This window comes from Psammomys obesus, unplaced genomic scaffold, assembly GCF_907164565.1.
Source record: "Psammomys obesus unplaced genomic scaffold, mPsaObe1.curated_primary_1811, whole genome shotgun sequence".
NCBI lineage: Eukaryota > Metazoa > Chordata > Mammalia > Rodentia > Muridae > Psammomys > Psammomys obesus.
In genome coordinates this window covers 4,200,423-4,227,070 of record NW_026591643.1, presented here as the reverse complement: position 1 = coordinate 4,227,070, position 26,648 = coordinate 4,200,423, and the positions used below count along the sequence as shown (strand labels likewise).

At 50.1% G+C, this 26,648-nt stretch overlaps 1 protein-coding gene across 1 annotated transcript in view; it reads right to left on the bottom strand.

Annotated features, from left to right (window-relative positions):
* The window catches only part of Rgs3 (regulator of G protein signaling 3), a 114,466-nt gene that overhangs the window by 61,764 nt on the left and 26,054 nt on the right, over positions 1-26,648 (bottom strand). The window contains 9 exon segments of the mRNA XM_055611546.1: positions 5,703-5,786; positions 8,740-8,936; positions 13,059-13,095; positions 13,479-13,830; positions 14,363-14,468; positions 15,620-15,701; positions 22,192-22,235; positions 22,739-22,829; positions 23,526-23,586. Of these exon segments, the coding sequence (XP_055467521.1) occupies positions 5,703-5,786; positions 8,740-8,936; positions 13,059-13,095; positions 13,479-13,830; positions 14,363-14,468; positions 15,620-15,701; positions 22,192-22,235; positions 22,739-22,829; positions 23,526-23,586 (1,054 nt within the window).

The window sequence follows — 26,648 nt, the reverse complement described above, 5'->3', positions numbered from 1 at the left end:
CAGCTCACCTCCCTTAGAGGAGCCCTACTCAGGCCCTGGGGGCTCTGCTGACCACACCCCTGGCTCCCTCAAGCTTCTTCTATAAGCTCTCTGTAATGTGAAAAAAAGCATCGTGAGGTAATACCAAATTTCTTGCAGATAGTTTTGTAGTGTACTGATGAGAAATTGGTTCAGAAAAACAGTGGCTACTTACAATCCAATACAGGCTTGGACATAACTGGTAATCTCCTTTATGCACCGAAAACAAGAAAAGGCTATTTTTAAACACTATAGGTAAACTGTCAGATGCACTCAGCATATTTTTATGCTAAACAAAAATCCACTTGGGTCTCCATGTCCACTAAGGTTTATGCTGTTCTTTTCTTTGTCTGTCCTGCAGTAGCCTTTCCTTGGATCCATAAAGTCCTATTTCAGATCCTATAATAATAACGATAATAATGATGAATTCCTGATTATGGGAATTCCTCCTCAAGGGGTCAAATCTGACCCTCCATCTCTTCTGAAGCAGGAAGACCATGCTAGAAGGGCTAGGCACACCCGGAAGGCCACAGGGAGTGTGTGATTTGTTAAGCATGTTTAGAAAGCCGGCATGCTGACATTTAGCTAGAAGCTGTCAAAGATGATCCCACAGTCCCATCTCTGAGGCTCTTTTATAGAAATGCAAGAATATATAAATACGAAGATATGAGGACTTTCTCAGCAGCACTTCAGTATTTAAAAAAATAAAGCCGGGCATGGTTGTATGCATCTACAATAGCCTGGCAGTCTGGTAGCCAGGCAAGAGAACTGTGAGTTACAGGCTATCCCAGGGAATACAATGAGCTCTAAGCTAACCTGGGCTACATGGTGAAAACGTGTCTCAAAAAAATGTATCCCTGTCCATAAACACATATGTGCATATATGTCTGTGTGTATGCATATGTGTATATATATGTATATATGTAAGATATGCCAGATATATTCAAAGGCCTACATGCTATCTTAAGCATCACAGGAACACAGAAGCTGGAAGTAATTAGGACCACAGAGACAATTCAGGGATGTCCTTAAGCAGGTTATCTCAGGGCTTGGTCTTCTTCTAATAGGTCCCAAACACAAAAGCTCTAGACCTCTTTGACAGAGGGATCTCCCTGCCCAGCCCAGCTCAATACGGGGCAACAGAGGCGTCCAGCTGCTGACCACCTACACCTGCCCTGTTACGTTCTCACCTAAACAATCACTGGCCTTTACAGCTCAGATGGGCTAAGTGACTTCTCCATAGCCACACAGCTGGGGATCATCCCTCGGATCTGCCTGCTCCTAACGCTCGCATTAGACAGAGAGGTGGTATTGTGCCTATAGCAGAGGAGACAAATTCAGTAAGCAAGTGTGGGAAGGAAAATGGTGGCTTGCTTAGGAAACTCCTGGGAATGGACTATCTCAGGAGCGTCTGCAAAGTCAAGCAGCTGCTATTCTAGGCAAACACTCATGTTCCCGCAAAAAAACATGTTCCCCAGTCAGGGAAGGTCTGGATGTTGCCTCCAGACCCACTGGGAAGCTGGCAGAAGAAAGAAGGGCCTCTATTAAACAAAACAAAACAATAACAAAAGAAAGCCTAGGGCTGCATGGAAGACTTGTGCGGGAGGGGCCACAAGGTAAGAAAAGCCCCAGGCCGCCACCCCAGCCCGGTTCCCAGAGTAGAGAGTATGGTCTAGACAGGAAGTAATTAAGGCATGAGAGTTCCCACAAAGGTCAGTCAGGCAAAGGCCAGAGCTGGCACAAGGCTGGCACAAGGCAGATGGCAAGCATGCCAGGGCAAACATGTGGACCCTGCTCTCCTGGACCCTTCAGGCAGGAGCCCCAAAGTCCATCAAATAGTGATCCCCTATCTCCATAGCCCAGTTACCTGATGCTTTCCACCACTGGCCTGGGGCCTTGGCAAGTCTTCCTCACACTTGCTTCTAGGATATATGTATTTTGCTGAGTTCCAAGACTTAGTCATAGAATCCTTACGACTTGGAGGGTGACTTCTCCCAAGTGGCCCTAACCAAAGCCTTCTGGGCACTTGGCCCTAGGGCTGGGTCTATAAACAACACCTTTGTGCCTTAGTTAATTGTAAACCTGATGAGTCAGTGTGAAAGTGAAGGTGTGGCATCCTGGACTTCATTCCTGGAACCAAGCAAAGGCCTGGCTGAATCCTCAATGACCAGAACTGGTATCAGAATGTGTGTATAAGAGGCTGTCTTGAGCCTGACTTTGTGGCATACACCTTTAATCCCAGCACTCAGGAGGCAGAGGCAGGCAGATCTCTGAGTCTGAGGCCAGCCTGGTCTACAAATCAAGTTCCAAGATAGCCAGGGCTACACAGATAAAGCCTGTCTCAAAAAAACCAAAAATATAAACAAACAAAAAGCAAAAAGGCTGCCACAAAATGCCAATTTGATCTGGGTGGGTGTGCATTCAGCATGTTTGTGACTTCTGGATGGGAGAGGGCAGGGCAGTTTGTGCGGTGGGACTAGAGCAGCTCCCTGCCATCACCATGCTCAGAGGAGAGATGTGCAAAAGAAGCAGAGAGAGAACATTGAAGAAATACAGAGCTTCCAGTTAGCTCTTTCCTGTTCGTAGTTCCACTCCATGGAGGGGCCACTCATACTCATTCAGAAACTCCTTTGGGAAAGTTATTTCCTGGAGAATGACATATACATAACTAGAATCTATGACTCCTGGGGGCTCAAGGGTATGAAAGTTCTCAGAAGCTACCCAATGCCCAGCGATAGCTGCTTTTCATTTTCAGTCTGAGGAACATGAGATGGTACCAAAGCCCTCCCATGCAGCTGCCATGCTACTGGGGGAAAATGGATGTTAGTTACTCTTCTTGTCCTCAAACTACTTCCTTCAGACCTAAAGGGGGGAGTTTCTTTTAGTTCTCAGCTTCCAATGATCCAGGAAGCAAGGCGTGTGTGTATGTGTGTGTGTGTGTGTGTGTGTGTGTGTGTGTTGGGGGGTGAAGGGAGGTGGGGTACAGCTATAGTTTGCTATAGTTTGGTTTAACAAACATACCAAAAGCACCAGGGATCATGGAAAGTATTACTCAGTCAGAGAACCAAGTACTTAATCCTGGCTCCATTTCCTACCAGCCTTGAGATTCTTGAGTCCTGGTTAATGTCCCAGGAGCCTCAGTTTCCTCACTGTTCATGCTTTTTCTCTTTTGGTATGAGGATATTGCAGGTCTAATTGGGATCATGTATGTAGCATGGGATCATACATGTAGCATATATGATCAGTGAGGATATACAGCAAATGACATGCCTAATGTTTGTGGATTTAACGGTAAGCAAGACCAGAGAGAATGAATTAGACACATGAGTATATTCCAGATGGCCGCTGCCCCTACCTGGCTTCTTCTAGGCACGTTAAATGCACAGTCACACTTCTCCAGCTCTGGCTCTGCACGCCTCACCTGCAATAACACACTGAGGCGCCCAAGCCAGCGCTGAGGGGCTACTCACTCTTCCAGCCCAGGTTCATCGCCCACTGACTTCTCTCCCACTGAAGCAAGTGGGAAGCAGACAGGCTGAGGTCCCTAAGAAAGCTCCCCAGAGAGAGGTCCACAGTGATGTCAGCAATCCCAGTACTGTAGGAGCTGAGCTCTACGCAGGCAGGAAGAGGAAAGGGCCCTGGTGAAGGCTCTGAAGCTGTCATACATGCTGTAGTGAGAACAGAGGCTAGGGTGCCAGGAAGGTTAAAAGTTAAATTGGCAGCCAGGACTTAAGAGTTTAGCATGAGATAACCAAGCTGGTCAAATAAGAGAAGGGTCAGGGCTCTGGGCCAGTGACAGGAGGCCATGGGCCCAGGGGCCCCACAGAGCATATAGAAGATGCCATTGTGCTTTCATATCTCCTTGATTCTAATGTAGCCGACTGTGACAGGTTAAATTGTAAGCAAGGATGGCTTCTAGGCCACCCCACAGACAAGGAGGTAACCAAAAAAGACTATAATTTGGTGTCTGGAACAGAGTTAACTCCCTCAGCCATGGTAAAGCCACAGCTGATCCTGCTAATGAGAGAACAAGCTTAGCATAAATTAACAGCCCTTGAGACACCTTGGAGGCTGGAGGGTCGCTGGTCAAGTCAAGTGACTAAGAACAGTCAGTGACGAGCAGACAGTAAAGGTCAAGGCTAAAGTCAGGGCTGAACAGAGCAAGGCTTCAAGCACCTGTAACTGGTGGGCAGCATATGAGCAGTGCAGGAGCCACCTCCCTGCTCTATGAGGACAGGCATGGAGCACGTGGGCTCTCCCCTGGCCTGTCCCATGACAGCCCAGAGAATGAACCAACCTCAACAGAGACCACATTGGCTTCTGTCTGGTTTCTGCCATTGCTTCATAAAACCTAAGCAAAGGAAAGCCGATGAATTTTTCCTCCCTGGGACACACACAGTCCTACACTTGGGAGTTTTGCTTACTTTTCCTCAACTTGTCATTGTTCTGAAACCTTTCTTAATAAAGTATATATTCTACCTTCCATACTTACAAGAGGCCACATCCACTAACCTTCTTTGCCTAAGACAACACACACGGAGCTACCGTCCCAGGCTGAGCTCTGATGATTGCCTTTGCCAGCATCTCATGGCCCTGAGTCATGCACAATGAGACTATTAAAGGTCCTATCACACTAAAAAGTCACCAATCATCAGCGTGGGAGGAACAAACACAGTCTCCTCAGGGAGCTCCCGTGAAAGAGACAAAGAGACCGTGCTCGTTGGAACATGGGTGCTCTGCTCTGCTTGCTTACACCAAAACAAAAGCAAAGCCAACTTCCTGTGTTAGCTCCGGTCCCACAGAGTACCCAGGATGATGAAGCTGCGAGGGCCTAGCCTCAGACCCTGCCCTCTGCCTCCGACACACACAAACCCACTGCTCGGATGGAAAGACTGATGAGGAAGTCAGAAGTCACCAGAAGCCAGTGACAAAGCTGGGGCTAGATCTATATAGACTTGCTGTTTCCAAGCTTCCTGATCATTCCATGGATGCAAGCAGCCACTCGCCCTGGCAGAGCCAGCTCAGGGCCCGAGGGGGCAGCAAGCCCTCTGCCCTCACCTCAGGGCCTCCTGGTAGCACAGCCAGATCACAGGACTCCAACTTCTCCTCAACTGTTTACATCCCAGGACTGAGCTGGGACATGGCCAGCTGTCGCTGCTGTGTGGGTGAGGGAGGTTCTCCCAGAGAGAGAAAAGCTGGCTCCCGGGGAGAATGACACAAGCCCTACCCCTGACCCCTGACAGGGCTGTAGCTGGGTGTGGGTGTGGGGCAGTATGGAGGATGACCATAGCCTGAGCTCTGGGTCTGGGCTTGGGATTGGGTTCATACAGAAGGCCTCCAACATTCCTCTAATAATTCTCTCTGGCTAGACTTTAATCTTTGGGATACTTATCCCAGCTGGGATAAACTGTTATCTTCTCTCCTCCTTAGAGGAACTCAGGATAACCAATGAGGTCTTTTTAGGCACCAGAGGTATGTTTGACCACACCCATGGTTGACTCTCAGAGGCAGTGAGGGTGTCCTTGTAACTGGTGGGCAAGCAAAAGCTGGGCAAGCACTTGGTAAGGCTTTTGGAAGAGTCTCAAGTCTCCACCCGATGCCTGTCCAGTTCTCCATGAGTAAGAGAGAAACTGAGGGGCCTAAAGAATGGGGAGGGAAAGCCAGCTAGGCTGTGCAGGTCTTACCTGGGAAGCCTTGTTCCTCCCCTCATACAGCAGCAGTTCTTCTGACAGCAGGAGAGTCCGGGCAGAGTTACAGAGATCTAGGGGCTGAAAGCCAGTCACGCTGAGTGGGGGTGCAAAGGGCAGCTTGCCAAAGCCAGATCAGAGAACTCTCCTGCAGAGGGAGAAGACTGTCCGCCCTCCCCCACCCTGGGCCCACACATCCCTCACACCCGCAGTGCAGACAGAAAGACTCTACTCCAGCTCTGCACAGGCAGGCCTGACCAAAAGAGCTGCTCTCTCTACAGGAAGTTCAGCCACATGCTTGGGGCCTTTGCAGTCCTCTGGTGCCCGCCCCCACACCAGGCTCCCGGGCCCTCCCAGCTCTCCTCCGTCCTGTGTGTGCCTCAGAGGAAGGTCTCTGCTGTCAGGCCCAGGAGGCATCTCGAGGACCCTTTGCCAAGAAATTTGGCCAGTCAAGTCTCTTCAAGGCCAGGTGGGTTTCTCCACCTTGCTCAGGCCCCAGGCTGAACAAACTGACTTCTTCACCTCATCCGGTTCCCCAGCAACCCAGCTCTCACTCAAACTTCTTATCTCACCATACCATCCAGCTCATACCGAGCTCTATCTGACCACCCAGAAGCACCTGTCCTTAGGAAAGTATATTTGTCACGTGGCTCCCAGGTCCCCGACCTCAAGCAAGGAGTCACAGAAAGAAAATGAAACAAGCATCAACTATGCACTACAGCAGGGATGGACCTTCAAGGAGGCTAAACGAAACCTCTTAGAGACTCATAAACAGTCAGGAAAAGTGATAGAAAACAAAGCAAGTTTAGTCATCAAGCCAGGTTGGGTGAAAAGAAAGAATGCCATGACAGGAAGAGCTGGGACAGCTTCTGTGTGGCAGCTGCTGGCTATCCGTGGTAGGAATGCACCTAATTCTTGGTTTTGCCTATGTAAGTATTATACCATTTCTTAATCTTGAGTTCTTTCTTTGTTTCTTTCTTCGATCTTCTTTTTGAGACACAGTTTCTCTGTGTAGCCCCAGCTGTCCTAGAAATCATGCTGTAGACCAGCTGGTCTCAAACTCAGAGATCTACCTGCCTTGGCTTTGCCCCTCAAGACATGCGCTACCACCTCCTGGCCTGAATATTTCACAATTTAAATTTTTTCAGTTTTTATGATTTTAAAAATTAATTTAAGCTGGGTGTGGTGGCACACACCTTTAATCCCAGCACTCAGAAAGAAGAGACAGGCAGATCTTTATAAATTCAAGGCCAGCTTGATCTAAATAGTGAGGTCCAGGACAACCAGGGTTATATAGAAACCCTCTTTCTACAAAAACAAAAACCTAATTTAAAATGTTTTAAAAACTGTACTATATTTATTTATTTATGTATGTGTGCACACACTTATGAATATGCGGAGCAAGCATGCACACATACACATGTATGTATATGTGGGACAGGCATGTGCATGGCATGTGTACGGAAGCAGAAGGGCCACTTGCACAAGTTGGTTCTCTCCTTGGTCCCTAGGATCAAGCTCAGGTTGTCAGGCTTAGCCGCATGTACCTTCCCCTGCTGGGGGCAGCTAGCCAGCCTTAATTTGTAATAAAAATTGCAAGAGAAAACCAAAAATAACCAGGCAGGTAATATGCATCTAGAATCCTCGTCCTTGGGATACTGATGAAGGTGGTTGCTGAGCTGGGCCACCCTGAGCTACACAGGAAAGCCTGTCTAAAATTCCAAGGGCTGTGGGTGTGGCTCAGTGCTAGTGTGGGCACAGCAGGAGCAAAGCCTTGACTTTGGTCCCTAGCCCTACAAAAAAAAGAGAAAGTAGGGGGAGCAACAGCATAGAAAATAAGAGCATCTTACATTTAAAAATGTGAAAACAACCTAAATGTTCACATAAGTGATATCTGACTGGCAGAATTCATAAAGATTTGAGGGGAAAGAAATGTAGAATGTTTTTACGACCTATTCACCATCTGATGGCTGTCTAAGCTGTTTCCAGCTCCTTGATATTGTGACTACAGCAGCAATAAAAATAGATGTGCAAGGATCTCTGTCTAGGATATAGAGTCCTCTGGCCATGTGCGGACAAGTAGTATGGCTGGGTCATATGATAATTATCTATTAATTTAAAAAACCCTCATATTGAAAATGTGGTACATATGTGCAATGGGATTTTATTCAGCCATAAAAATTAATTATAGAATTTGCATAAAAATGGACAGATATAAAACATATATTAAGTGAGGTAACCCAAAGTAATAAAAATAAATAAATACCATGTGCTTTCTCATGTGCAGAATCCAACTTTAAATAATTTTCATGTGTGTGTGTGTGTGTGTGTGTGTAGGAATGGGTCATATAACCAGAGAAGGAACCACAAGAGGAAAAAAGAGTTGTTGAGAAAAGAGAGGGATAGAACTTATGACACTGAAGGTAGAAAAGAGGTTATGATGGTAAAAAGGACGGAGACAGGGTGTGGGGGAAGGATAAAAACAAAAACAAATTGTGTTTGAAATTCCACAACAGAACCTAAGGCTTTGTATGCTGACTAGATCATTGACAAGAAGAGGGAAAGAAGGAAAGAGAGAAATGAAGAAGTAAGAGAAGAAAGGGAAGAAGTGCATGACTCCTGGGACTTCTGCTCTGTGTGACTCCTGCATGGTGATTGCTGGCCTGATGCATTTGCCTGAGCAAAGAGGCTAATCACACAAGCTCTCCCTCAGTCAGTTTCAAACACATATTGCCTCTGGATGAGACACCCCCATCCCTATCGCAGCCGGACTTGTGGTACACCTATCCTGGGCATAGATGATGAGGTGGCTGGGAAGGAAAGGCGAGGACCCTCACATGTCTCCAAGCTTTTCTGCACACCCTTCTGGGAACTTCTGCTTCCCCTATAATCTCCAGAATATGAAGCTATTTTTTTTCTGTCCCCAAAAAGGGCCCTGGATCCTAGATGAGGCTACAGCCTCAGTCCTGGTTCCAAAGCCCCTGACTGCTCCCACGGCCTCTTGAGGGAACCCTGGGGCATGCCACAAGCTCACCTGCACAAAGATAGGGAACACCAGGACTTTGGGGGTCAGGGAGACATAGGTGCCGTAGCTTGAATGAGGGCCGTGCACTCTCAGGGCTGAGTAGTCTTGGTAGTTGCTGTGATCCTTCATGGTCTGCACTGTCTTCATCAGCCGAGACTTCTTGCACAGACCGGCGTACGATTTCCCTTTAATGGTAGTCTCTGGTTCTGTGAGACAGAGGTGGGGGATAGTGAGGCACTTTCATCACCCCTCAAAGGATCACCTCCCCAAGAACAAGTAACAATATCCAGTCAGTGGACCCACTCTCCAGCCATGTTTGGCCTCAGCCTCAAGAAATCCTGAGGGGGAGGGAGGGGAAAAGGGGGTCCATCCTCAGAGGTAGAATGGATCCACCAACCCACAGTAGTGACGGGGAGTTATCCCCACCCAATCCCGCAGTGACCCAGGCACCGAACCAAAGCTGTCTATTTATCAGCCTTGCACTTTTGAGAGCCAAGAAATTGTCTAGGTGTGGTGGCACATGCCAAGAATCCCAAACTTCAGAAACCTGAATTGGAAGAACTGAAGCCTGAGCAGCCTCGGCTGTGTGACAAGATCCCATTTCAAAACAACAATAAAAATCACAGTGCAACAAAAACTCCTCTCTAAAAGCTCCGCGCTGACCTCACTGATCCTGTAGCCCCACATGGAGCATGAACTGGAACAGAGGTGGCTTCGCAAGCGACAGGACATGCTTGCCCTCCACCCCACCTCAGATCACCTGTGCATCACCTCCCAGGCCCTTTGGACAAAGCCCTGCAGTAATGGCAAAGACAATATGCTTTGCCCATGTACATCAGGGTCCACACCTTCTACTAGCCAAGGTAGCAGGAGCCACGTGGCCACCACCATCAGTTTGCCTAGACTAACATGCAGCACTTGCTGTGTGTGTTCTGGGTGCAAGAACGGAGTAGGGAAGCCGGCCTGGGTCTCAGAGCCCAGGCTTCTGCTAGCTTTCTGCAGCCAATGATCAGGTGGCCTGACCCAACTCTACCCCAGGGAAGCTCCCCACCAACGCAGGGCCACACTGCAGAGGAAACAGCCTGGAGGGTTTCACACTTGCTCCCCCCCCAACCCCCTAGTGGCCCTTCTCAGAGAGAGGTGAGAAAAACAAGTCGACTCTCACCACCCCCACAAGTGACCAGCCACCACAGTCTGGAGGCAGCACTCAAACCATGATAACTCCAACCACTTCCTGCCTTTTCAAGGGTGGCTTAGATGGTACAAAGAGCAAGAACCCAGATGGGGAAGGAGGCACAGACGCAGGAAAGAAGGCCCACAGCTCTTCCTCTGGCCTGGCCCTGGGGGGTTGACAGGTTGTCTGTGCGACAGCCTGACCTTCCACTGGAAAAATCCAACCCATGTCTCGAGATGTGTACTAGATTTGAGTTGCACAAGACGCCTTGAACACGAGCAATGACTTCCTAACTCAGAAGCTGACTGCGAAGCCGTGCAGCACAGAGCAGGACCCTTCCCCACCTGAGTCGGTTCTCTCAGACAGACAAGGTTAAACCATGCAGGACTGACAAGCTAGGTCTGAGGCCAATCAGACCAAAATAAAAGAAGGACACAGTCCACAGTGGAAAAAAAAGGTAGGTGTGGGCTCTACGTCTCAGGCTTATGAGAGATTTCTTTTCTTCCCTAGGACCAGCTGCCCAGCACTCTCAAAGAATCTTCACCTTATACATCAAGAATGGCAAATGACCCATCTCTCTGCTTCCAGAGAAGAGGGGACTGCTTAGTCTCATTTTCCAGGTAAGCAAAGAGAGGCCTATACTTAGAGTGCTTGGGCAAGTGTCCAAGGTCATTTGGCTGTTAAATGACACCAGGCAAGACCAGCCCAATCTAGGTGAAAGCCACTCCCTAAAACTACACCATCATGCCCCTGTGGTGATGTGGGACTAGGGATGTGGCTCTCCGGAACTGATTTTTCCAAGTTATTCTTTTTAAGAACAATCCAGATTGCAGCCTGGTTGCTGAGCCCTGAAAAGGCAAACTTCCACCTGTTACCTCTTGTGATGTCCGGCCTAACCCCATATCATCTCCACTTCCTCTAGCAACTATTTCACTGACCAAACATAGTAATTACATGGCCCTGCCCAGAGCTTCCAAGGCGAGCCCTGGCACCCCTCCGGCTCTCGCAGTGGTGACTCTGAGGTCATTCTGCCTTCACACAACATTGGCCCTGGGGCATAGGACAACTACAGCCAGACAGGCATGGTAGGCTCTGGAAAGGCCTCAGACCCTGTTCAATGCAAGATGGCTAAACTGTCCCTGTTTCTGATATTCAAAAGAAAGGCCGCCTTCTGGCAGGCAGGAGGAACCAGAGGACAGCACCCTGGTGACAACCCAGGTGTGTGTGAGGGAAACCATGCGCCCGGAACTTCACTCCTTCTTCTCAACTCAGGACTTGAGGCTGCAAAGAATTAATCGATGGGAATGGAAAAAGACATATTTTGACACCTAAAGGATCACTGGGCTGAAATATAATAGGGGCTAGGGAGATGGCTCAGTTGGGAAAGCGCTCGCTGCACTATCCATGTAGATCTGAGTCTAATTCCCGACACCCAGCTAAGAGGCTAGGCATGGGGGCATGTGCTTGTAATCCCAGCGCTAAGGAGGCTGAGACAGATAGATCCCTGAGGCTCTCTGGTTGGCCAGCCTAGCCTAATCAGCAAGTCTCGGGTCCCAGTGAGAGAGTCTGTCTCAATAAAATAATGTGGATGGCCCCTGGGTTTGACCTCTGCTCTCCGGGTGCATGAACACACACGCACACACACGGATCTGGACAGAAGGAATCCAAAACACTGACACTGTTGTTGACACCAGCTTCTCTTCCTTACTTGTTCCTTTCCCTGAAGCTTAGGTGACTGTGCCCTTCTTGGCACTGAATTTTCAGAGAGGAATGAAAACACAGACACATTTTGGGACCTAGAGCTGTTTGGGAAAGGACTAAAGAGCTCCCACACCCATGGGTGACACATCTCTCTAGGCCCCTTCCTCAGTGACATGGCTGACAACCATGTCTGACAGCCAGAGGCACCCTGCTCAGCCACTCTGCCGAAGTTCCCCAAGTTTCTGTCTTCTGACAGGCACCGGGTGTGATGCTGGGCACACAGAAACACACCGAGCCCAGCCCTGCCCTAATAAAGTCACCATTTAGTAGTGACATATTTACTCTATTCTAATGCGCCCACAGAAAGCTTTTAGACACTTAGAATCACTACTGAGCTCCTCCCCAGAAGGAACACAACCTTTTTTTCTGGCAGGCTAGGCCCAACTGCCCACAGGCCCCAGCAGGGAGAGGAAGGAGGCGCCTTCCGTCAGCAACCCTGAGCTTGATGGGAGCCTCCTCTCCCCAAAGGCCCAAGTGCCCACTCTACAAATCATCTCTTATCACTAATGGAGGGAAACAGCACAGAAACGAATCTGAGAGAAGATGGGAAAAGGATACTCTCAGGGAGAGAGGCCAGGGGTGTTCTGCAGGCACTGAAAGGTTCAACCACACTCAAGGTAGGCCTCACAGGTCACGTGGCAAGGCTAGCCTCAACCTTCCAGACAAGCTAAACTTCTGGGTCAGGGCTCTGCGGCAGGTGTGTGAGGGCTTAAGGGCCACCCCTGCCAACTCCTGCACAGAGACCTATTTACCAGGCTTCCTGGAGAAGTGGTTGCTTTATGTCAGCTTCCATTTCTGGCCAGAGAAGAAGAATTGGTCAAACAGTGCTGACTCTGTGTGGCTCAGAGATGGCTCTCCTGTACCACCCTCCAGCATGCAGGCAACTGCACACAATGTTTTTTTTGTAGACTCCTCCAGGTAGCCCCCTTACCCCGCAGCAGGAACAACTGATCCTGTTTTCTAGGTTAAGTGAGGAGGCAGAGATTTATTCAAGCTACACAACAGAAAGGCTCCGACCTGAGGCCTCACAGCGCAACATTCCATGACTGCTTCTCAGGGAGCTTTGAGCATAGTGCCTACAGACCCTTACAGATGTGGTTGCTCAGCAACACTGGATAACAGCCAAAAGAAATGTCAAGTACCTGTCTCTTGGATGGTTCTCACCATCCCCCTCTACCACCTCAGTTTGGACTTTAAGAAAATACACACTCAAAAGAAAAGAAAAGGAATACACACTCATTCAGCAAGGGGGAAAGGGTACCAGGGAGGATAAGAGGTCCTTGTCAATACGCCGGGTAACCCCAGCTCAACTCAGAACAGAAGTTGGGGCCGACCTCAGCTGACCTCAACTATCTCTCCAGGCTGAGAGGGCTTAGCATTGAGGACAGCTCACCTTCAGTGACGTCCTCCTGGTACATAGGCCGCAGCAGCTGCAAGAGAAAGACAAAGGGCCCAGCTCAGTCCCAAGAATGGGACAGATCAGCCCAGCAAGTGGATGCACACAGGCCTGGAGGACAGGAAGTAGACTGTTTCAGGGCACGAGGGAAGCACGGTTGGCTTCTTAAGGAGAAGAGGTGGAACAGAGCTGAAAGAGGCTTTGTGTGCAATACAGCTGCGGCCCTTTGAGAGACCTCAACTTCCTTCATGGCAGCCTGTTCTGAAGTACATTCCATGGATCTCAGGAATGTGGTCCATGTGTTAGGTAGGACCCTAACAGCTAGACCATGGAGGTCCCACAGTCCAACTTTCTGTTTTGGAAACATCCTAGCCTACCACAGGGACCCAGTAGCCTTTCACATCCAGCTGTCCACACCTGGGGTCCAGGATTCACCGGAGCCAAGATGATGTAGTTGGGGTCGGTGGACATGGTGGCCCGGGACAGTGCAGGCAGAGTGTGCTGGCTGCTGCGCTTGCCCATCTCCGTGAGGCGCTCCCAGCCACCGAGCAGCAGCCTGTCAGAGTTGTCGCATACCAGGTGGCAGCTGTGGCGATGCTCAGAGCGTGCGGGGGCCCCGTGAGTACAGTTTTTCTCCCTCTTGTTGGGGGGTGACAGAAGGTCATGGGTGGACTTGAAAGTGGTCCGCCGCAAGATTCCACCATCTGGCGCCGGCTTCACCTGCGGGACCACGCGCCATACGAGCAGGGTGATCTCCTTGGGACAGCTCCTAGAAATTCCACAGAGAAGTTCAGACTGGGGGAGACCAGAGGCAGTCAGGGTAGGAAGCCTGCAGGGCAGAGGGCAAGAGAAAGAAGCCAAGTAGGAGCGAGTGAAATGCAATTCTCCTGGCATTCCGGAAGCAGACCCAAGTGAACCATTAAAGTGTCACCCTGCCAGAGTCAAAGAGCTCAGATATTTCACAGAGTAAACTTTCAATTGTGCAGTTGAAACCCTTAAACAACATTCAGTAGCAGGCGTGATTAGCTGAAGTGGAACCAGCCCCTCCCCCTCCGGAACCACGGCAGGAACCTCGGGGGTCTCTTCAGAGCATCTTTCCTGCTGTTTGCTGCGGGATCGAAATTCATCTGAGCCTGATACTTCCATTTCCAGGCCAAGAAACAGATTCCCCAAGGAGTGATGTAAATTGCTCACAGCTGGGCAGAGAGCAGAAAGAGCAGAATAGAGCAAGGCAGTGTGCCCAGGGCCGGGCGGGGAAGAGGCGCCCTCAGAGGTTTCTGCTGCCCACCGCCCCCTGTCACCGGATCTCGTGAGCCAGCTCCACGCATTTCCAGTGCTCCACGGACTTCTCATTCAGTTTTAGCACTGTGTCCAGCTGCTGCAGCCCTGCCCTCTCTGCTGGGCCCCCTGCAAGGACAAAGAAAAGCCACTCAAGGACCACTGGGGCCAAAGACTTCCTCAAAAATCCTGGAGTCCTTTGCATCCCTGGCGACACTGAACAATTGTCGTTTTCCTCTCTTGCTCCGTCTGGGAAAAGAGGTGCTGAACTAGGTAGCTACCAAAGGCAAAGGCACCCTTTGTCTTCTCCTCTCACGGTACTTGTGCCCCATTCCCACCATTGTCCCTCTCCAAAGGTCCCCTGGAACAGTAAGGAAATAATATCTTTTTTGGCAGTGAAAGTGTGGAGTTGGGGAGGGAAGGAAGGAGAGAGAACATATGTGCACACGCATATATAAGCCAGGGGACAAACTGCACACGTGTCTTTACTGGGCACTGTCCTTTTTTTTTTTTTTAAGACAGGGTCTCTCACTGGCCTGGGACTCAGCATGTAGGTTACTCTGGTTAGTGAGTGAGTCCAGTGATTCTCTTTTCTCTGCCTCTCTAGTAATATAATTACAAGAATGAACCACAATGCCTGGCTTCCTTTTTTTTTTTTTTTTTTTTTTTTTTTTTTTTTTTTTTTTTTTTTTTTTTTTGCATGGGTTCTGGGGACCAAATTCAAGTCCTTACCCTTGCAAGGTGAGTACTATACTGAGTGACCTTCCCAGATTCTGCTGTCTCTTTCTGTTTGTTTTGCTTGAAGGTTTTTCTGTCTGCTTTGGTCTGGGTTTCTGGTGGGATTGTGGGGGCGGGGACAGAATGGCAGTCTCATGGTCTAGGCCAGGCTAGCTTTGAACTTCCAGCAATCCTCCTGCGTCTGCCTCCAGAGGGTAGGGTTGGATGTGGGAGCCACCACACCCAGCTAGGAATGCTGTTGAGTGGGCTTTGAGATAGGATAAGAGTTCATAAATGGCTTTCAACTCCTCGGCAACCATAACAATTAAAATTTAGCTCCTCTTCTCAGGAATCAAAATATAAAACCTATTTTCATTTTGATAAAAACAAACCAAAAAAAGGCTCTATTTTCATAAACCTCAGATTCATTTGTAGGTCATTCAAAAATATTATTCTTTTCCCTTTGAAAGCCCAGACTCTAATCCAACTCCAGCTCCAAACTGTCTGTAAAGTCCAGCTGTCTGGTGGGAGAATGGGGCTGCCAACCTGTGTCGTTCACTTACCAGAATCCACAGCCTGCACTCGGACTGGAGAGTCACAGCAGATGGTGAAGCCGAAGCCGTCTTTCCCCCTCGGGATAGTAATCTAGGACACAGCCCTGTCCAGTTACTCCAGGGTTTCCAAGCTGAAAAGCCTGTCAGCCCCACCCTGTGCCACCTTCCTCTCCACAGGAACCAGAGCTGAGACTGGCTGGCCTGCCTCTCTCTATCCCTGCTTAAGACCCAGCATCTCAAAAAAAATGACTTATGGGCCAAACAGCTCAGCAGAGAGCAGAAGGCAGAGGCCAGAGGGCAGAGGACAGAGTAAACCTTACCCTAACAGCCCCAGCTCTTTACCCAGGAGCTATCTGGAATTGTGCCTCCCCTCCCCGCTGAAGCCAGCTGCCTGCCTCACTCCCAGCTTCCTTTCCCACGAAGATCTTGGGATCTCAGTCCAGGGTTTGCCTTGTGCTAGGGACCCAGAAATAAAGCCATGCTGGTGGCTGTCCTCCCGGAGCTCCAGGGTGGGAAAATGAGCACCGACTCTCAGCTGATGGCCAAGTGTCAAGAGAAGAGCACTGGGGTTCACAAGCATAGACAGGCTTGATGGGAGCCTCCAGACAGCCAGAAAGAGCGTTCCCAGGAGAGGAGGAAGGCAGAGGCAGAGCCAAGGCCTCCTGGATAAACCTGCACTAGTGACAGCTTTCAATCTGCCTGCAAAGGGCTATGTGTATGGGAGGGCCACAGCCCCAATTTTCAGGACTTCTGCCAAAGGACAGATCCTGCTATCTGGGTGCTCTTTGCAGATCAACGCTCTGCAATCCAACTCCTTCTATGAGTCATACATTGCCCAGGTACAAGGGACAGGGGCCCCTGGGGAGTAGCACTTGGTCTCTGGCTCCTAGAGGGCACAAGCCCACACCAATCTCTCCAAAGGGAAAAAGAGTATGACAAGCAACAGAGAAAATAGGGCTGAGTAGCAGTCAGGCCTGTGTGACCTCAGACCTCATGCCTGTGTGTGGCATGAGTTCAGCAAAGGCTTTGTCAGTTAGGGCGGCGACAGCATTTCACCTAAAGGATGTTTCCATCTGGGGCTTTGAAAATGGCTTAGTGCGATGGTTTTCAACCTTCCTAATGCTGCAACGCTTTAATACAGTTCCTCATGTTGTGACTCCAACCATAAAGTTTCATTGCTTCTTTCAAACTGTAATTTTGCTACTGTAATGAATCGTAAATATCTGATATGCAGGATATCTGACATGTGACCTCTGTGAAAGGGTCCCTGTGAAAGGACCCCTTCAAAGGGTCACACCCCACAGCCTGAGAACCACAAGCTTAACAGTAAACAGCACAGCCACTACTCTTGCTAATACTAGCACTTTTCCCAGTTCTATTCCGGGCATCCACGTCAGATGACTCCCAATCATCTGTAACTCCAGCTCTAGGGGGACCCAACACCTCCGTCCTTCATGTACACATAGCCCATGCACACATATAAACATAATTAAAAAAAAAAACAACTTCTGAACAAAATCTTCAAAAAACAAAAAGAATGAGTCTGTGTGCAGCATGGACCACTGGCTCATTCAGATTGCTAGGTCAGAAAATGGCTTCCAGGGGAGTCCCAAGACTTCTCTAGGAGAGGGAAAGATGAGGGTAGGTCCCAACCAGGCACAAGGAAAAGGTGTTCTGGCTGGAGAGAGGAAGAAAATGATACAGCATGCCTGGAATAGGTCAAGGGCACCAGCCTTTTGCAGAGCCTGCTGTCTCTTAGAACTGAGCACCTATATTCACCTGCTGGTCCCCCAAGGCCAGACATAAGGAAGGGGAGCAGGCAGGAGCCCAGGGTGACCAAAGGTCTCCGAGGCTCTGCTTCCCACAAGTCCTGGGCCTGGATTCAAAGCAGTTTGTAAAACAGGAAATCTGACAGACAAGGGGGAGGGAAAGGGGGCAGGAAAAATACCCTGTTCCCATAAGAATTCTGGGAAAACACATAGCTAAGACAGGAAGAGAAGGAAAGAAAGCAAAACAAAGCCGGGAGTGAAATGTGGAAAGCTGGAGGGATGAGAGACCTCTCATTGTCAGGCCAGCAGAGGCCCAGAGAAGGCAGCAGGGGCCACTCTGTGGGCCTGACAGGGGACTTGCAGCCCATCCTCCACTACACACAGAAACCTTTCTAGCCCTGAGCCCACCCTACACCACAGGGTGCTGAGGGCGACTCCTCCTGCCTGGAGGGTAAGCCCAGCTCCCTGGCCTCAAGATGAATGTGTATCCATGTTCTGGTGCCCTGGCCAGGCAGGGACAGGAGCCTCTTCACCCCTCAACCCTTAGTGCCACCCCAGAGAACAATCCCACCCCGCCGGCAAGCATAGGAGTGGCAGGCGAGGGGATATGAAGAAACAACAGCAGCTCCTGGCTCTGTGGGTAGAGCGGACTGCAGTGGAGTCGAAACCATTGCTCTGGCCATCGTGACCTCTGCGCATGCAGCGGGTGGTGTCCATAGTCTGTCCATCACTATACCCCCAAGGAATCCAGCTTCAGCAAACCCACTTCACAGAGAAGGTAATCAAGGCCCAAAGTGAGGGAGGGCACCCCAGCCTTCCTCTCTGACCTTGGGCTCAAGGAGGAAGACAATCCCCTCCTGACTCTGGGACCTCAGCAGCTCCTGGCAGCGTCCTTCCAGGGGTAGTTCATTCTCTTGCCTGTCAAGAGCAAGCTCTGCCACGCTTCTGTGTCTCGCCATGCCAGCACCTGCTGAGTGGACTCCTGACCCTAACTGCTGGCATTTGCTGACCACTCCCTAGATATGGGCAGCAGACACAAGCCAAGCACTTCATGGATCACCCCTTTGCTCCCGTAGGCTTGTCTCTATTTTACTTCTTCCTATGTTAGGGACAGGGGACTGTGATTTTCTTAGGAGAGGCAGTTAAAGTGGAACAACAAGGACTAGAGTTATTTTCCCACAGAAAGCTTAGTGCTCTCAGCTCTGTCCCAGCTCCTAATGAGGGAGCCAGGCCCCTGGGTCCAGCCCAGGTGTGTCCTAGGTCCCACTCTGACCACCAGCACATCCCAGTCTTCTCACCCCTTGGCCCAAGGATACCTGGGATTTCATTACCTTCTATCTAGTGCTCACCCTGCCTCACCACCTAAATGCTCTTGCCACAGGAACTGCTCTGTCCAACTGCGGGAAAGCAGAGAGCATAGGCTGGGGCCAGCAGGGCAAGACTTGAGAGTAGGGAAGGAGGAAAGGAACATCTGGATTCCTGAGTAACAGAGGCAGGTGCAGGGGACCCTGTGGGCTTCTCCCCACGACCCACACAATAAGGAATTGGGACCCAGATTCTAACGAGGGCCTTCTCTGTATCTTTATAGTCAGAACAACTTGTGTGCCCTTTGCAGCTTGGACTCTACCCAAATCTGGCTATCTTTTCCCTTTCTCCCTACCCCACCCCCAGGGCTTTTTTTTTTTTTTTATAAGAAAAGCCTAGTTCTAGAAGAGTCCCCGGGGTGACCATGACTGTGACTCCTGGCTCTGCCTTGCCTCTCAGCCCAGGACCTAAGAGACAGCCTCAGTGGAGGAGCACTCCAACGCCACGGGAGTGAGGAGTCACATCCAGGCATGTGGCCCCAGGGAGGATAGACGCATACATCATATCCCACACAGAAGCACACAGCAGTACCCACAGGAGACGTAATGGGCACACTTCCCGCCAGAAAGACAGTTAGTGCTACTACAGTTTTGGGGAGTCACTTAGCTCCCGAGCCCGAAACCACCAGCAATTTCAGACCCGAGATGTTCTTTTTAAAAAAATAAACAAACAACCACCTCCTCCTGGATGATAAAAGAAAAAAAAATCATCTAAATCATTTCATCAAGGATACAGCCCATGGGTAGGACAACACTCAGAAACAGCCTCAGCTGCCTGTAACGCTGGGCAGTAGGCACCACGGCTGGGTCATGGGTACAGCCCCTGCCTCCAACTTCCCCCCACACACACACACACCAAAATGTGCCTACAGGGAACAGGGGGAGGCATAAAAAGGCCTTGTGGAGAAAGAGAAGGAAATCTCCATGTGGATGACCCCCATCCCTGACTCCCAACATCACAAGGCACCCCGGGGGAATCGGGCACCCACCTGCCGGTAGCGGCGTTCTGAGCACACCTTGCAGAGCCCATTGGCGCGGTTCATGGCTGCGGGTTCTGCCTCAGCTGCCTCCCCATGAAAACCCAGCTCTCCCCCCCAGCAGTGGGAGCCCACACTGCGCCCGTCAGCCTGGCATGACCGCCCTGGGAAGCCCGCCCCTCAGAAGAATGGCAGGAAATCACCTCTCACCTCCCCAAGCCCTGTCTGTGCTGTGTGCCTCTGCAGATAAGCCCGAAGGCTTCCTGAGACCTCAGAATGACAAGGAAGAGGGAGAGTTTTATATTAAAATTCCTGTCAACTAGTTAGTATTCCTCGAGCCTGGCGGGGAGAGGGCGCCTTTGTTCTGGCTGCATTCTCTGCCCTGGGCCACTCTGTAAGTCCAGTGTTCTCACAAACACCCCTCGCTGCCTGCTGGAGGGAAACTCAAGCAGAAAACACGCCCTGTTCTGTAACAGTATGCCTCCCGGCAAACACCAGAGTCCCCAGGAGCAAACCCAGAAGACTGACCTAGTAGGGACAATCTGGAGTGCCCTGAGCACTGTACCCATGAACAACACATCTTAAGTCAGGGAAGACAAGATATCTGGAGACTGATGGCTCTCAGGAGCTACTTAACAGTCAGCCTCTTCACTCACAAAAGTGGGCTGTGTGGAGAGGCTGGTGGCACACAGACCATATAGCCAAATGGGCAAAATGGGCTTCCAGCCATGCGGGACACCTGCTTCCACATCGTAACAGCAAAGAAATTGAAGCCAAAAGAGGGAACAGTCGAATGCCAGGTTAGAGCCCAGACCTTGCAGTTAGCACCTTGTAGGCCCGGGAGCAGGTCCTGTGAGTAGCACAGCATGAGCTCAGGCCCTCTGCCCTGCTAGGTACCTTGGAACAGCCACCTGCTCACTCATGTCGTTAGAACAGAGGCTGTCTCCTGATTTGGTTCCTAAGTGACCACAGACAGGTGATCTACACCTCCAGGTCTTTCAGTGGAGGATTTGAATAAGAGACCTCTTATTCCCCGCCCCCCGACTCTGTCACAGTGCTCTCCTGAGCACTGTGGACATCTTCTGGTATACAAGCTTCCATATCCAATTCACCTGAGAAGAGTGTCCTCGGGGGCATGGGACAGTGTACAGATTCTAGCACAAAGCAGGTTTGTCACAGGCCACCTGGAGACTCGCAATGTTGATATCCAAGTAATTCCCACATATTACCAGGGTGGCTCCGTGGTCACTACCTCCTCACAGAGAGTGGGGAGATCTTTGGAACTATCCCTGAAGCTAGAGGAAGCTTCTGAACTAGCGAAACCATAGAAAAACACATCCAGCAAGTTGCTATAGCACTATAATGGGAGACAGATGTTTGTACAGGACACACGGAAATTACCTCAAATGAAACAGGTTGTAGTTCAGTCCCTCCGTCCCACTGCTACAGCCAGATGCTCAGAGGCCATGGACAGCAAGCAGCTGCTCTAATGGGTAATGATACTCTTTCTGAATAGACTGAAACAAAGCTCTGTCCCAGAACCCAGCACCAGGCCGGGGCCCTCACAGGTATAACCATCCCATAGTGTATGAGGGGACAGATGAGCGCACAACAGCACCCAAGGGGCTAATTGCAATACAAGAGGTCAAGGAGCATGCCAACACCAACACCATGTCTTCTTTGTGAGGACACACTAGAGACAGTGTGGCACAGTCCACAGTCCACAGTCCACAGTCCACAGTCCACACCCTTTTCAGAGGCTCTGTCAACCTCTTGCTGGCTATGTGGCCACACCAACACAACACCCTTGGATCTGTGTGTCCCCTTATCTATTTGTAAGGTGGGGTGGTGTCTACAACCTCACAAGAGGCGGCGAGAGTTCGCTCACAATAGTACCCAAGGGGCTAATTAATTCCCGGGAGTTTGCTTTTCCTTCTCCTGGTTAGAGAAAACCATGAGTCACCGTGACAGGTTCTCCAAAGAGATAGAATGAACTTTGGATGGATCTCCCAAATCCCCGTATGATGCTCCTCTCTAGACTCAAGGCTGGTGGGAGGCCAGACACCTATCACTTCCAGGTTCAGAGTCATGGCTGCTTCTCAGCCCCAGCAGGCTTAACCCAGGAAGATGTCTTGGCCATGGTTCTAGGAAACAGAGGTTCTGGAGACCTGGGGGGGGGGAGGTTCTGTTTCTAGAGGCAAAAAAAAATCAGAACTATCTAGTCACTGCCATTTCCTGGCTCTCTCTCACTCCTGCAAAGGTCATGAATAACCAAGACCTGTGTATAAGGCAACTTCCAATGGCACACCTTAGAAAAGTTAAGAAACCTTCACAAGGTATGACTTGCCAAGTTCCAAACACCAAATGCTGCCCTCTTTCACAGTCACTTCCTGAGCCAAGAAGTTAACAAAGAGGGGACCAGAGACCATGCTCAGATTCCACCAGTCCCAGCCAGAGGTGTCCCCACCTACCTGGATTTCCTTCCCATTCTCATTGGCCCCATCTCTCGGCATATCTGGAAGGTAATAGAGCTGAGTCAGAAAGCTCTGGTACGAAGGTCCATGCCAGCCAGGGATGAGACTGTCAGGGCAATTCCTAGCTTCCGGGATAGAAGGATGCCAAGGTGCAGAGCAAGTAGAGGCTCAGTAGCCAGGGCTGTGAGAGAAAGCATGGTGCTGAGGGGGCATGAAAGCCAAGCCCACGGCAGGCCTTAGAAGCATAACTGCAGAGGCAGGATTCCCATGGTAAGTAAGGTATTATGGGGAGGGCTTCTGAGAAATAAGGTCTGGGGAGGGGACTCTTGAGAAACCCTGATGCTTCTGTGAGTGAGGCAATGGAAACACCAGGCTTGTGTGAAGCCAGGTGGCACAAACTCTGAGGAACATCCATGATATGGCAGTGATGTCCTGGGCAGGAGTAGCCTATGATCCTAAAGGCACTAGCAAGAAGTGCCACTGAGGCAGAGGCTGATGCCTCACTCAGTAAGGGTCGGGGAGTTTCAGCGTAACCTGGACACACCTTTCAAGGGCTGGAGCCGCCGCCTAGCCACCTTGAGGTGCTTGGTCCGGCCCAGGCTCTCCGTTAGCAGATAGTACCAGCCACTGATCTCCTGCCGTGAAAGAAGGAATGAGACGTTCAGACCAAAGAGGCAGAGGGCAGAGGGCAGAGGGCAAGGTACCACTAACCCCTCAAAACTACAGCTGTGCAGTCTTCGTGAGAAGCACCTTTCTGAGAAGACTGAAGCAAAGGCTGAAGCCAGGAGACCAAAAGAACCTCCACACAGACATCTTTCGACTTCGTTCGAGGACACAAAGCTGGATGGCAGGCCACAAGGACGCTTGCAGATGTGCAAGAGAAGTGTAGCCCTCCCTATTCAGGGCTTACAGTTTGGGGCTGCAGTGCCGAGCAAGGGCAGGCGAGTGACAGTGACCCAGAGGAAGGGTCTCCTGGGCCCATGTCCTCCCCCAACCAGAGAGGAATGTCTGTGCTGCTCACTCCATCTGAGTGCTTCCTGCACCCAGGAGACATGTCAAGAGGATTCCTCCAGAGGGGTACCAGGCCTGCCTGCTCCCCTCATCCAGAGAAGGTTAGGAGCTTAGGGGCTGCCAAACTTCTCTCTGGAAGGGGATCCAAACTCTTAGCCAGGCCAGTGACAATAACTGCCGATAATTTAGGCTACAAACACCCGCTCAATGGGACACCATGTCACAGAGAGCAGCTCAACCCAAGCATTTCCAGGGTCAGCATGACTGTACCAGCCAGGGCCTAGGTGGACTATCACTTCAGAAACTTCCTGTGAACTCACCTTGTCCAGAGACAAGAGGGACCTCACCCCAAAGCTCATGCAGCCAATGAGTGTGCATTGCCTAGGAGAAGAGCAGAGGGTGAGTCTTGCTTCTACCACTCCTGTTCCTTTGTCCTCCCCTCTTTGTGAGTCAGGTGGAGGAGTTGTAGCCAGTTTCCAGAGGAAAACACCAAGCTCACTTGGTCCCCTTCCCAAGGACATGCAGTCAGATCTGAGGAAACCCGAACCTCCTAGGTCACGGCAAATGCTGCATTCTCTGTCGCCACAGGAGCTCAGGCTACCTTGAGAGTTTTAGCTGTTACATCGTTGGCTAGATGAGACAGGGTTGTCCCCATCAGAGCCTCTTTGCCACCACCTCAGCTGGGGACATGCAATAAGAGGAAAGTAATAGAACCTCAGCTCCCATAGCTTTGCCTCACATCCAAGCAGGACCTTAGTGGTTCTCAGATGGCTGGAGACCAAGTTCCAAACATACCCGACATACAAAAGTCACAGTTATCCATTTGACCCAACTGTCAACGGGGCAGGCAGGCATGAACCACGATCAGGCCTCATACATTGCCAGACTAGGGTGAGGGTTAAAGTTCAAGCTGGGCCTCTTGGGTGACAGAAATTCAAAGTGCCTAGAGAACGTCCAACCATCAGGAACTGATTAACAGGTTTTAATAATGATGGCACTGATTAATGCTAATGAAATGCCAAAGCTTGCTGTCATCAGAGCAAAGGGTGTGTACAAAGCTGCAGTTCCATGGGAAACAGAGTGGCAAAAACAAAAACACAAAAAACAAAACAAAGCAAAAAGCTATTGCTGTTTCTGGTAGGTGAGGCTGTTAGCAATTTTTGTTTTCAAATCTTCAACAAGGAAGCAGTCACTGCTCTTGCAATGGGAAGGGGCGGTAAATGCACTTTTAAGGACCTACATTGTGCAGCATTCTACTTGGCCCTGATACTTGAGCCTTTTGTGAGGTTTGGTTTCGTTTTGTTTTTCTTCCCCTCCTCTCCTTCTATAGCTCCCAACTCAGATTTCTCTGTAGACTGGCTTAATTTCTATCACATACCCCACATGTAGCCTGGACCTTAGTGCTAGCAGCCCAGTTTTCACTATCTGAAGAGCCCTCATGTGTGGAGGAGTTGGCCTGTCCTGGGAGGCAGTGTTAAAGCCAAAGATGCAAGTAGGAAACTCCCTGCAGATGCCTCTCCAAGGAAGGGGTCCAGACCAGGAGGCAGCTCTCAACTGCATCAAAGAGCTGCCTACAAAGTTCGCCTGAGATTTTTGAGCTGTAGAGCTCATGCCTAGATTTAAACCCAGTTGGTTCAAGGTCTGGGCACTGGACACAGAGATCGCTCTCCAGGGATCCTTCAAGACACCCACCCAGGTCAAGCAGAGGTCTCAACGCCTCCATAAATACCGATTGTTTGGATTCTCTGGAAAGGGTGGCAGCTTGCCACCTGATAGTTCTACAACAAAAACTAGCTTCTCCCAGGTGCCCAACTCAAGCGACGGGTGGGGACACAGAGTACTGCAGACTAGTCCCCAACACTGGCCACCTGCCTACCAATCCATGTTCTGAATCATAGCCACAGGGCTGGGGCCTCAGCGTTCAGCCAGCTATCTCTCTCCATAGCCACAGGGCTGGGGCCTCAGCGTTCAGCCAGCTATCTTTTTCCATGGCATCTTTGGAAAAGATGGCTAAGTGGCTAGTGGCTCCTCCCCCTGTCACCATCATACAAGACCTCAAGGAGGGTAATGCAGTCATTCTAATTAAACACCCTTCACTTTCCTACCCCACCATTCTGAACAGATAGTCTTCCCTCTTGGAAAGGGGCCAGAGTGGTGCTAGCAGGCTAGATGCACACAGCAGGCACCCGGATGGCTGTCACTGGAGGACAGCCTTTACAGATTCTCCCAGTGTGCTTCCTGGCAAGTTTGTTTTTCTCGTCAGCACATTTGGGAGAGCCTTGGCTGGTAGTGGGGTGATGTACACTCATGCTGTCGATTTCCCTGTCTCCAGGCTGGGGCTTTTGTTGTAACAAACACTGCCTCTCCCTTCTCTTCTGTAAGTGGAATTTTTATTCCCTGGTGCTTAGAGAATGCTAAATGGTTAATAGCCTCCCTTGAGCTTTGCTTCCTGCTAAGGGGCCTCCAATGATTTCATGATCATTCAGGCAGAGTAAATTGTCACAATTAATGTCCACAAGCAGGAACCTCTCTCTGAGTGTTCTTCAATTAGCTACTTCTGAAGGCTGCTTTTGCGAACCCTTTGGAGAAAAAACTGCTTATAAAAGCAGCCTGAGCAGACAGCAAGCTACCAGCCAGCTTACCAACTTGGGCCGGTTCAGGAGAAGCTGGCAATTTCCCTCTGTGAAGAGGCTCTGGAACCACGCCTTGCTCACTGCCGACTGCCAAGGCTTCAGCTCCAGGCTTCTGCACTCAGCAAAGGCTTGACAAATGGGGGGAATCCATCATGCCCATGGTTGGCAGGCACTGGGCAAGACGCCCCAGTGTTAAGGAAACAAGACAAATAGGCAGGAATTTAAATAGTAGTTCAAGACAGCAATACAGAGCCTGGCACAAGACAGAGTGAGATTGACAGATGAACAGTTTGGGCAACAAACTGTGAAGGCCCAAGAGGTGGTTAGGGCTAGGAGGCTTGCAGGAGGTCTAATGTGCAGTGCCAGGAGAATGGGAGGAAAAGCATTTCGGAGGGAGGGGACAACCAGCACAAGGGCTCAGGATAACTTTCTGGAACACATAGCAGAACAGAGCTTAGCCTACTGCAAGGTGGGACTCCTTACATTTTTTGTGGGGAAAGGCACATTAATCCACTCTTTCAAGAACCCTAAACTTATTTTATTTCACAGGGTTACATAATTTGATCTTTATTTCTAGTTTGATTCCTTAAATTGAGCACATGTCTTTCTATTTGTTTCTTTTTCTTTGTGCCACATCCATGACCCGTCACTGGGTCATGTCAAACACAAGCTTTTGAAGTTTGGCCACTATCCTTCTCTCTGTTTGAGAAAGGGTTAAAGGAGAGGCTGTCCCGAGAGTATTGAGGGTGGTGCTTGCCACAGGGCCAAAAAGCCCTTCCATACATGCAGCTACTGTTACAAGATCCGTTC